We start from the raw sequence: 12187 nt of genomic DNA, 5'->3' as shown, positions 1-12187 counted from the left end.
AGTCACCTGCAATTGGAGGAAAAATTATTGCTTAGTTGCTGCTACAGCATATGGATTTGTCTCTGCATACGCAGATGTGGTAAGTATGCAGAGTCCCACTAAGGAGAACAAGCCTGTTATTTTGCAACACGCTGTTGTGAAAACAGGCTATTTCAGGGGCACCTGCAGCCTCCAGAAGGAAAAGGAGTTAGCTGGGTAGTGTGGAAAATCCTGCAAACGAATCAAAGAGTACTGTTGTTAAAAGCCAGAAAGCAGGTGCACACAATGTCCTTTTTGAGTGGACGAATGGTGTCAATAGGCAGGCAAACCAGAGCAGCTCTCCTGCTCATTAATTCTGTCTCTCCTTCCACCATTTCCTGCTCATTAACTCCCTCCCATATTTCCCCTCTGCTCGAGTGCATTACTCAGACTCAATCATTGTCTCCGAAAGGGAGGGGTGTTGAAAGAAAAAGCCAGAATGAGACCTCACATTCCCCACCTCTCCCAAGCTATCTTTCCTGCTAGAAAGAAATCTAACAAGCATTTTACACTTCCTTGGAAAGATAAATGCAAGTCAGGTTTAAGGAAGGTATGTGCCCTCCAGCCAGGATTTACCTCTGTACTGCCTATTCTGTAAATAAAACCTTTTTTTTTTTTTTTTAATTTTATTATTTTTTTTTTTTTTTTTTTTTGAAGGGACTGTCACCCACCTTTGAATTTCACCTGTGTTCTAAATCCTTCAGGAAGAAATAAAACACGAGAGTCCATTTTCATTTTAACTGGCTTTTGTAAAGGGGTTGATTTCTTGTTACTTTTCACAAGTTTTTTTGCACTAAAGGCTTCTTGTTGCTTTTTACAAGTTTTGATATATTTTAAGGGGGACTGTGGCTTGACTTGCAGCAGTGGGAGCATGATGGACTGTACAGACACACACACAGATAGACTGAGTTGTTGTTCTGTGAGCTCTTCAGCAAAGGCCTCCCTTTTGACTGGTATCTGTTGACTTACCACAGTCCATGGTTCTCAGTGCGCTCACTTCTGGATCAAAGGGGTGTAGCCTGAGGTCACAGGCCCTGTCCAGGATGGACCAGGGGCCAAAGGACTTTCTCTTACACCACTCTTCACCTCAAAGAGTCAGGTATAGTAAGCCTCTATAGAGATACCAACGCTGAGTACAGGACAGGAAGGTTTTGTGGACTGGAGAGTTTAACACCCTCAGTGTGGAAGAGCAGCCATGACCACAAAGCACCATGTCTCCTGGGGTGATTTGGAGCTGCCAAGAACTATAGTTTGCAGTATAGCTTGTTGTGTTTTTTTTGTTTGTTTGTTTGTTTGTTTGTTTGTTTGTTTGTTTTTTTTTTTTTTTTTTTATTTATTGATTGTATTGACAGGCAACAAGAGTGGCAATGTCTCGTTAACTATTTCACATCCTTTATCCACACCAGTTAGCACTGGACTTGCTTTTCCACACACTACCATCACAAGGACTGGGATTGTGGAACCACAGTCAGGCCCCCAGTTGGAGCGAGCCCTGGTGTGTCCCAGAGGGCTGCAAGGCCAGACTGACGGACTACACAACCTAGGGCTGCACTGCACGTTTGCTCAGGCTGACCCACCAAACTTTTTGTCTTTTCAGATAGAAACTCTGCCTATAGCCTTTGGATGGTTTGATACGGTTCTGCCATAAGGCACCGGTTCCAATTAAATTGGCTGTTAATGGTTGCCATGACATGTACGCATGACTGTAAACACCTCGATCTAGATGCACTGACCTTTCATGTCAGCTTTACATTAAAACTCTCGAAGTCACATAGAATTACAGAAGTGATACAAGCAGAACGGAGAACACCAATGCTGTTCATACGTTCAAGCAATTTCATAGCAGAAACTGAGTTCCCAAATCAGTGAGACTTTTCTCGGCAATTTACTTTCAGCTTTGCTTTATTCCAAATGTCTCTGCCTCCCCAGCCCCGCACAGTTGAGTAGCTGTGGGATGAGCTTTGCGGTGAGGAACACTCAGTGCTTGTAGTGTTTTCATTCAACATTCATTTTCAAAATGTAAAGGGATGAGGGGACAGAGCTGTGAAGAACAAAACCAAAAAAGCCAACATGCATTATTTAGGACAAATGGACTTGATTATAGATCCTGAAGGTGCTATAAAACTGATGGATTACAAGCTCAGCATTTCTGGGTTTTGAGCTGTCTGGCTTCCACTGAGCTCTCATTGTGTCAGCTCCCCCTCTTTTCATTGCTTTTTGCTGGAAACATTGCACTGGAGCACAAGTGAAGTGAAGCAGGTCCTAACTAGACCCAACAGCTGCCTTTTGTTGCTGCTGTGGAAACAGCTGTAAGGGGATAATATAATCACTCTTCTGTTACCAGTCAGGTGCATACCATAAGCACCTTTTTTGGATGCAGGGGACCCAGAGGCAGCTCCTGTGGTGATGTAAATGCTAATTGGGCCCACAACATGCTATTTTGTGCCCCATTTGACAGACTAAGCACTTGTTGTTCTGTCCCATGAGCATGAAGTTGACTGCGTGGATATTCAGCACCTCTTTTATTATGAGATTCATGTTTCATTCATATGCAGGAGGGGTCTTCGCACGGGTTCCCATAGTGGAAGGAATGGTTTCTCAGCTTTTTGATCCGTTTCTCATATTTTGTTCAATAAAACTTTACTATGATGTCAGTCAGCTGAGGCTTGGAGTACTTACAGTTAGGATGTGTTATTTTTACTTCTCCTTTTTTACAAATAAGTTTTGGATGGGTGATGGATATTGTTTTTACATAAAGAAGAAAACATTTTTTAAAAATCCTCACCTAGACTTACACCATTTCTGTATTTTCCTGTCTGAAGTTACTGATTTAAAACCAAATTTGATGGAAGAAATAAATTGCAGGAAAAAAAAAAAAAAAAAAAAAAAAAAAATTAAAAAAAAAAAAAAAAAAAGAAAAAGAAAAAAATGATATATTTTCATCATGTCATAGATTGTAATGGACAGAGCACTTGGTTAATGTACTTGGAGAACACAGAAGCAAACATGGGGGTATGTGAAAGCTGAGCATCACCATTAGGAAGGTGGTCTGGGGACAGCTTCACTGCGCTCTAGTTATTGATTTTAATATGTGTCCCTGGTCACAACAGTTAAACAAAGTTCTTTGAACTTTGTTTTCCCACCTGTAAAGTCAACTCATTACCTTTCTAAAGTACTTTAAAGTCACAGTTTGAAAGGGTTGTAACCAGTCAGACATACTGATTCAACAAATATCCTTTACAGCTCTTTTGATAGTATATTTTCTGTTGAGGCCAGATGAAGCATCACAGTTTATCACTGGCTAAGTATTGTGTCTGATGCAGTCTGTTTGCTTCAGAATATTCAAGTAAAGATCAGAGAAAGTGAGGGTTCACAGTGTTTATTGGTTTGGCCCAAGCAAGCATACAACATGCCAGCTGCATATATGGGTACTGTAGAAGATGAATCACGAAGAGGTCCATTATTGATCAGTCAGATATCTGAGGGTTGGTGTTAGATGCCTGCTGGGGTAGGGGAATAATAATAATAATAAATGGAAGTAACTAAGACAGAAACTAAAACAACTGCTACCTGTATAAGTTTCTATGCTGAACATCTTGAGTTACACTTCATTTACTCTGCATTTTTGTATCCCAGGTTCAGGTTCAGTGGTCGTATTCTTGGCCTTGCACTCATTCATCAGTACCTTCTTGATGCTTTCTTCACAAGGCCATTCTACAAAGCACTGCTAAGGCTGTAAGTATAAGCATGCAACTGTGCAGACACAGTTTGGAAACAGTGATGTGGCAGTGGGTTTCACAGAGGCACAGACCCTCATGGAGTTGCTTCGAGTGCTTAGACCTTCAATTTCTTTCTGTTGTTGTTTGGATTGTCTGCTGATAGAAAACAAACACGTTTTAATATTTCTTGACTTTCTCTGAGAATTTGCCCTTCATAAATGCTGCCTATGTTGATAAAAGTGGATAATAAGTATGACATTTAGGAACATGCCTTTGAAGGTACAGACCCATAATTCCAGAGTTTACCACTGATTAAAAGTTATCAAAGCAATTAAAATAATGTGGAAGACTGTAAACCATCTCTGATAGAACAGACATCATTAATTCCTAAAATAAATAAATTAATTAATTTAAAAAAAAGAAAGGATGGGAGTATATTAAGAAAATTCTCATGCCTTACTGGTAGGGTACTTTTTCATTCTAAACAGAAGTTGGACTAAATTAGGAATGTTAATGCAGCTATAAACAGTGAATATTTCTTGGTAGTCTTCTGTCTTTTACATTATCAAGCAGAAGCTACCAGTAATATATTATCTTCAGCGTCAACTCTGTAAGGTTTATAAGGTTAACTTTAACAGATAATCTGTGCTGCTTTAATGGACTGCAGGAAGACAGCATACATAAAAATTGCAGCATTAAGAAAAGCCTCAAGTAGTAAGTCAAGAATGCAATTAAATGACAAAGAGCACACTAAAGCATAGCTGAAAAGGTTGTCAGTTAGGATGAATCCAAATCAGGAAAGATACTTCTATTTAGAGTCCATATAGTTCTTTAACATGTATTTCATTTTGTGTTGGGTTTTATTTTTATTTTTTTAAACGAATGAGTATTGCTGGGGTCCAAACATTCATATTTATATTGTATGTGAGCCAGTCTGGAAATAGCCTAAAACCTAGAGTGCTCCTGCATTCTTAATGCCCCCTTAGGGGATTTGAAACCAGATTGCCTGTAACATCCGCCTGCTTTTTCAGCAAGCAAGGCTGGCTCCTTATTAGCAAAAATTTAGGCTGCCTGGTCTGCCTTATGTCAGTCTTGTGAGCTTACCTCAAGGATGATGGATACATGGAAGAGCAGCCAGGCACAACATGGTGAGGCCCATTGGGACTGAAGGTAAGCATGTGCTCTCAAGTGCAGGGCATCTTGAAGATTCACAAAAAAATGTGCCCCAGGGGTGCCCTCCAACAGCAAATAGTGTGGGCAGCCAGCAGAATTGGCCTTGAGCCCAGCTGTGCAAAGCAGACAGTTGCAGAACTGCTCTAAGAGGGTCTGTGTAACTGCCTTTGATGTTAACAAAACCAAACACCAGCTTTACGTTGGGTCTCTGTCATAAATTTGCTCACATTCTTAGTAGTAAGTCATCTTACCAGTAGTCATGGGGTCATATATTCAGCTACGTCTTTTTTCTTGCCTCACAACCAGGCCGTGTGATTTAAGTGACTTGGAGTACCTGGATGAAGAGTTCCATCAGAGCTTGCAGTGGATGAAGGATAATAACATCACAGATATCCTGGATCTCACCTTCACAGTGAACGAGGAGGTGTTTGGACAGGTGAGCACAGCTATGCAAAACATCTGAAAAACAAATGTGAAGCTGACAAAGTTGAACACGATGAACATCTTCCTGTCAGAACAGATCATTTAGCCTTTCAATAACACTTTCTTCTCCTACCTTCTGTCTCTTTCAAGCCACCTGTTTCAATGTAGATGTTTATTCTTAGGGTCTATAATATAAAATACCAGCCACAGCCCCCCTACAGGCCTGTTGAGCCACACACTGATGAGCACGAGGAATTCTCTGGAGTGCAGCTCTTCTCTCCAGGGTGTAGTTCACACAGATTGTGGTATTCAGTGAATTCAAGCAATGTAACATAAAGCTGATGTGACTAAGAGAAGGGGGGTCAGGGAGGACGAAAAGCATTTGGCAGGTGGTGTAAGACGTGGCAACTCTCACCACTATTTTTTCCGATATATTCCTGTTAGCTTCTGTGTCACTCACTTACCTTGCACCTGCTTCACATATTGCTCAATACATACAGTTATTATGCTTTTTACCATTCAACTGTACATGACTCAGATGATTCTCTTTAACCTAGATGATCTGGACAACTATAACCTTAAATAGAAAGCAAGCCTGGCTTCAGTGCAGACTGGCAACCAGAACACATATCTTCTGTGTGTTTCTTTGGCTTGCACTGAAGCCTTGGTGCTTTCTGCTGTTGTAACCCGTACTGGCCTATAACTGTCTCTGAAAAGTCTTGAAGGGACCCAAAAGAACATTCAGGGGAAAATTAAGGATCTCCAAAGAGATACTGAAAGCTAGAAAGACTGAAGAACCAACCTCGTCAGGTACTGCAGAATCTAAAGGGAAGTTAATTCCTGTGTAAGGAGCAGAGATGCACAGTGTAAAAGGGATCAGAAAGATCGGGTGGAATATAGAGAGAGTAGCTTTTAGCTGTCAAAAGTAAAGTTGACAGGAGGAGTTTCTGCAGAGTGAAAGCATGCAGAGCTAAGGGAGAGTTAGACTTGTTTTGAAGGCAAGAAATCCTGGCCCTGAGAGTAAAAGGGCTGCTCAGCTATAAGCTTGAAAGTAACAGAAAGCAAGCTAGACTTCAGGGGATATTTTCAAAGCTGAATTTAGTCTGCTTGTTGTACACGGGCATGAAGGATCAGCAGAGTCAAGGACAGATGAAATAAAAAGGATGGGGCAGAAGAACTGAGGTAAGAACCCCTGTAGGAAAGATAACATAATTTTTCACAGATTTAAGTGCATTTTTTTTCCTGGCTCTGAGCTGAGAGTTCGTATGACATTCAATTGACAGTACAGTGGTTTCCCTGAAAGGTATGGCTATGTAAGACTAATACATGAAGACAGACAGAAACATGCGGACATACTCACAAAGACAGATGAGACAAGTTTGTATTTGCATTGAAAGAGTACAAAGAAGAATAAGAATCTCAGCCTGAATTGCCCTTATGCATCTGAAGGTAGCATTTGGCGCACTAATTACTTGCTATGCTCTCCCCAAAGAAAAGGGCTAGACAATTACATAGGAGTCTGTTGTGGAAGATAAGGGATGGCTCCAAAAAGAACAGAAATAAAATTATAATCTCTTGTAGATACTGTGATACTAAAGCAAAAGAGCACAAAAAGATTTTGATGCCAGTTCACATACCGTCTAGTACTTTATTTCATATGCACTAGACACTAACCTTGCTATAACTAGTGATGGGAAAAAAATGGTTCTCACTGTGAATTGCTATCGTCAGAATTCAAGAGTCAAAGTGAAGGTGAGATTTCCCCCTTAAGAAATTTGCTAAGTGCTGACAGTAAAATACCCAAGAAATTGCAATCACATTTTTTGCTCACAGATGGATCCCAGTTGGAAATTCTTGCATGCCAAGAGTATCTGACCACTTAAATGCCATCTGAACATTGCTTTGCTGGATACATATGCACAGTGGGAGCTCTGCTAATATTTGGGAAACTAGACTTCAAGGGTTGGGTAAGGGAAACAAGAACTTGTGGTTCTTGGAGAAGCTCTGTGGCAGATGGGTCACAGCATTTTTGTCCTGTTTCCACAATGACTTTAATATGGACAAGTCAACACTTAATTCATTTTTTCTTTCTTGAGCTTCTCTCACCTGTGTATTTAGCTTTTAAACCTTTTGGCCTAAAACCTCTTTCTTGGTACCTTTTTATTTTATTTTATTTTATTTTATTTTATTTTATTTTATTTTATTTTATTTTATTTTATTTTATTTTATTTTATTTTATTTTTTTATTAAAGTGTACTAATGGGCAGCTCCATCTTCCTTCCATACTGGTGCCCAGAGCACTACTCTAATACCAAAGATGTGGTGTCAAACCAAGCGTCCTGCATTTGTATTTGTGAAGACTGGATGCCAATTTGAGAGTTTTGGTTATAAAGCTCAGAGAGGTGGCAGTTGCTGGTACCTGCTCATGCTTTTACCCAGTAGAAAGTGTTCTTCCAGGCCTAACTGTCTCCAAGCCCTCTATGCAGATGCCTTGTCGATTGCTCTGGTCAGGTAAAAGGAGTGGGCTAGATTAGCTGAAATGTCTGGGTGCTGCTCTGAATTCTAGCTCACAGCTGTGACTAATACCTCTGTGAACAAAAAAGGAAAAATCAGGACCCACTATCACTGATTGGCTGCCTCAAAGTCTAGAAAAATAATTGTATTGAAATTGTATGGATAATGACAAGCTGAAGAAATCACCAGTATATCTGGATATTTGTGGAAACCTTGCAAGGAGAGGTAGAACAACTGGATTTATGGAAATGATTACAGTTAGACAATGTTCAGTCATTGGTTTTAACTGATGTATCTTAATGCTGCACAGTCTTGAAAAGTATAGCCTAGCAGTCGGGCAAGAATCTTGCCCTCTGACTGATGCAGGTCTGCTTGTGTAATGGTGTTGTAGTGATTTACATTTGGGAATTTGACCTGAACCAGCTAAGAATTCCTAACTCATTACATCCAACCTTACTTGTTCTTGCAGTTTCCCAACAAAGCTACAGATTAGATGACTCACTGAGTGTTTCCATAATTCATATTTTTTCTACATATCCCTCAAGCAAAGTGACATAAATACTAAACATCCTCTGTGTGCTGCCTGTTGGGCTAATAAGTAGATAATAATATAAATAATACAAATAATGAATATGTATTCATGCAGCTCATTTGCTGTCTGTACTAGACATCATTGCTATAGGAGCAGAAAACTGAAGAGGAGAGCAAAACATTCTTCCTTTTAAATCCACTAGATTGAATGTGAAAATAATTACAAGATAAACATTATTTTCTGTCACATGCAAGAAGAGTTGTGTGCTTGCTGGGTAGAATCTAGATTGATTCCTTAAATCACTTCTCAATCTCAAGCCTTAGTAACCCAAGCCAACTAAATTAACCATTGAAATGCAATGAAATTCTGTGGATCTGGCTAAAAAAATATTTACATTTCATACTGATTGACATTTTCTTACCCCCGGATAGCTTATAACTCTCAGGTTTGGGTGGCTGATACAAAACTATGAATGCCACGATGACTGTATTTGTCCTCTGTGCAGGTTACTGTCCAATGTTGGGCAGTGTATTAGAAGTATTAATTTGGTGAGAATTTTCTTGGCTTTTGGCATTTCCGAGTAAACACCTTTACTACACACACATTAATTAGGTCCAAGGTTAACGCTTTTTGCTGAAGAGAGTCTGTCATAAGCTGATACCCCTTCCAGTTGGCAAAACAGTGCCCGTTCCAATACTGGGATTGCCCCCATCCCATTGTTGCTGTACTAGTGCTTGGGTAACTTGCAGCAAGTAGAAAACTGGCATGGTTATCTCTCTGTTAGAGTACCCTCTCTGCAACTCTTGGGAGCAAGCAGGAGAGGAGGAGATGAAAAAAAATGGCCAGACTGGCACATTGCTCATGGCTTATGGATGGTGCTCTCAGAATCAATCTTTGCTGGTACAGTATAGAGTAACCTACATACTATTCCAGCTTCAGCTGGGAATAAGGCTAGGGCTAGGGCTGAGGGAGGAACAGAGATCAGAAAGCTGTATGTAGCCTCTTGAAATTTCCCACTTTGCTAAATATATGTGTAGTAAATCAAAGGTTTTGAATCTCTGTAGGTTCTGTAGGAAAGGTTGTGAGGTGGAGGTGGGTTCCCCTCATTATCCCTTTTCTTTCTACTACACATGGGCAAGAGACCAGGAGGACAGAACTAGAAATATGTCTTTTTTATTTTTCACTTACGTTTTCAAAGTACCCTTAACTTTGAAACACAACGTGATCCATACATTGTTACCCTACTATTCATCTTTGTTCCCTAGGTGACAGAGAGAGAGTTGAAATCTGGAGGGGCAAATACAGCAGTGACAGAAAAGAACAAAAAGGAGTACATTGAGAGAATGGTTAAGTGGCGAGTGGAACGAGGAGTGGTGCAGCAAACAGAGGCTCTGGTCCGTGGCTTCTACGAAGTAAGTAACAATGACCAGAGTGGTGTGCAAACTTGGTTGTACCCGGCTGTGAAAAAAAAAGACAAATGGGAAGAATTGTACACTTGAGTGAGGAGCTGGTGGGACATACTACATCTTTATGGACTCGTTGCAGTAAATTTATTCCTGGGATTCAGTCAGCCACATATCTTGCTAGTATTCTCGGATGGTGCTCCATTTTGTCCCTGGATTTTGCTAACTTATCTCTGTGGAAAAACTGGAGCTGAGAACATCCTTGTGGCAGAGCTACTACAAGGACTGTCCAGGACTGGATGAAAACCCACGGCTTTGCTAAGCCATCCATGTAGTCACGCTTTGGTGCCCCTTATTAATCACATTCAACCATCCATCTTGCCCTGGCAGCTGTATTCTGTGGGTAGAATCTGAGGGATATCTCACAGAGAGAAATAAACGGAAAGACTAGGAACCCTGGAAAACAGAGCAGCAGGTACTGATCACACAGAACAGTACTGATAAGTGGTTGCTCTGAGCAGTCATGGGAGTGGTGGCCAGTGAGGATGGTTTTGTAGCTGCACAGACTTTGTCAGCCCTGTCCTGTGGAAAGGGATTGGCAAAGTGACTGCATACAGTTTACAGTCCAGACGTTTCACTAGCTTTTTCACCCTGTGAATACTTCAGACTGTCATAGCTTTTGGTTTAACCTAATGAAGAAGATGAACCTCTGCTGCATCTTCAGTGGATGAAGACCTAAGGCCTCTGTACACAACTGTAAACAAATGTGAATGCCAAACAAATTGTCCAGGTTACTAATCTAGTAATTTGACCATCAAAATCACTCATCGGAATCAGTGGTAACAATGAAGAATTTTCTGCACAAACTATGTAGTGCTACTTGCATTCTCTCATTCAGGTCAAATTGTATGTATTGTCATTGTTTGCAGATGGAAACATCAGCAGACTCGCTGAAGGAGAGCAGAGATTTGTCAGCAGAGGAGTGGAAGTTAGCTGTCAGCATACAGACTTCAATGGCCAGCAGTGAAAGAGCTGGCCATCAGAGCCCTAGGTTTACGAGGCATTGCATCTGCTTTATTTCCAGTCTGAAACTGTGCTTACAAGTGTTTTTTGTTCCAGGTTGTAGACTCCAGGCTTGTCTCTGTTTTTGATGCCAGAGAACTGGAGCTGGTTATAGCTGGCACTGCAGAAATAGATCTCAATGACTGGCGTAACAACACAGAATATCGTGGAGGTAAACTGCCTGCTGCTGCTTACTAATATTTTGAATGTATTCAGTCTAAAACATGGAAGACTTGGTCCGTTTTTTTCCTTCTGCCCCTCCTGAGGGAAATGGCCTGTTCTGTTTAGAACTTTTTTTGTGAAGAATAACTCATGAGAAAAAATAAGTAAGACCTCAGATCTGAATTGATAGATGTAATAATACTGAAATTGCTTCTGCATCTTCTGTCCAGATTTTACCCACTCTTGCTTCCTACTGATTTAACAGGAGTTTTGACTGTTAGGGACTGAAAAGGTTTTGCAGCGTTATGTCTAAAAGTTATTCACTCAGATGACTGTGAATGAACTCCTGGCCTCCTTGTGAAGTAGTATCACAAGTCGTCTTGGCTTTAGCAGGGAAGGAGGCTCAAGAATTGAATTCCACTGTTCCCAATTACACTTCTTCAAAATACATGTCTTGCTTAACCATTCCCTCAACCTATCTATGTCAAGTTGGATTTTTTCCCTTATCCTCTAATACTTGGCCTGCTTTTGCTGAGCATGATTTATTCAGGCTTCCTTGGATGATGGATAAATGTGAAATCCATGAGTTCTGCATTTCAGAAGGAAAGCCCCTGAGGTTTATGTATCCTTCCCTGAAATACAAGGCTTAGGTCTTTGCTGCTGACTGCCCAACCTTTGTGTTACCTTGAAATACTCAGTTAACTACAAGTGCAGCTGGTCCTCCAAGTTATTCTCCTCCTCCTTTTTTTCAGTTTAGCTATTGAAAGAGATTTAGCCTGGGTTTATGCTGGCTTTCCCTAGCACAAACCAAAGCACAGAGCCCCTCAGGTGGGAGGTTTGCCAGGGAAGAGCTTGCAGCCCCAAGCTCCCCTCCATATGTTGGACACTATTGCAATCCAGAAGAGAACACATTTGGGAACCAGAAATTGTCAAGTCGTCAGGACTCAAACTGTGTGGCATAGCACAAGTGGCCTTTTATATCTCATGCAGGCAGCCCCAGTTCTTGCCAAGGGATTTGTCAGAAGCTGATGTACATATTTCAATTTTTGGATTTCAAATGAGTTAGTTATATTATAGTATCCAGAGCCAGGACAAGGTGGGGGGCTATGACCTACCACTCATCAAGAAAAAAATATATTGTTAGGTCAGGATCTTTTCGTAGGAGATCTACCGCTCCATGC

At 40.8% G+C, this 12187-nt stretch overlaps 1 protein-coding gene across 3 annotated transcripts in view; it reads left to right on the top strand.

Moving 5' to 3' along the window:
- The window catches only part of HECW1 (HECT, C2 and WW domain containing E3 ubiquitin protein ligase 1), a 264203-nt gene that overhangs the window by 238226 nt on the left and 13790 nt on the right, over positions 1-12187 (top strand). For all 3 annotated transcript variants that reach the window (XM_032182376.1, XM_032182375.1, XM_032182377.1), the window contains exons 23-26: positions 3655-3753; positions 5217-5346; positions 9645-9791; positions 10902-11016. In XM_032182376.1, coding sequence (XP_032038267.1) covers positions 3655-3753; positions 5217-5346; positions 9645-9791; positions 10902-11016 — 491 coding nt within the window. The remainder of the gene's footprint in view (positions 1-3654; positions 3754-5216; positions 5347-9644; positions 9792-10901; positions 11017-12187) is intronic.

The sequence above is a fragment of the Aythya fuligula genome, chromosome 2 (genome assembly GCF_009819795.1).
Source record: "Aythya fuligula isolate bAytFul2 chromosome 2, bAytFul2.pri, whole genome shotgun sequence".
Classification (NCBI taxonomy): domain Eukaryota; kingdom Metazoa; phylum Chordata; class Aves; order Anseriformes; family Anatidae; genus Aythya; species Aythya fuligula.
Note: the sequence above shows the minus strand (reverse complement) of the source record. Positions and strands in the feature narration are given on the sequence as shown.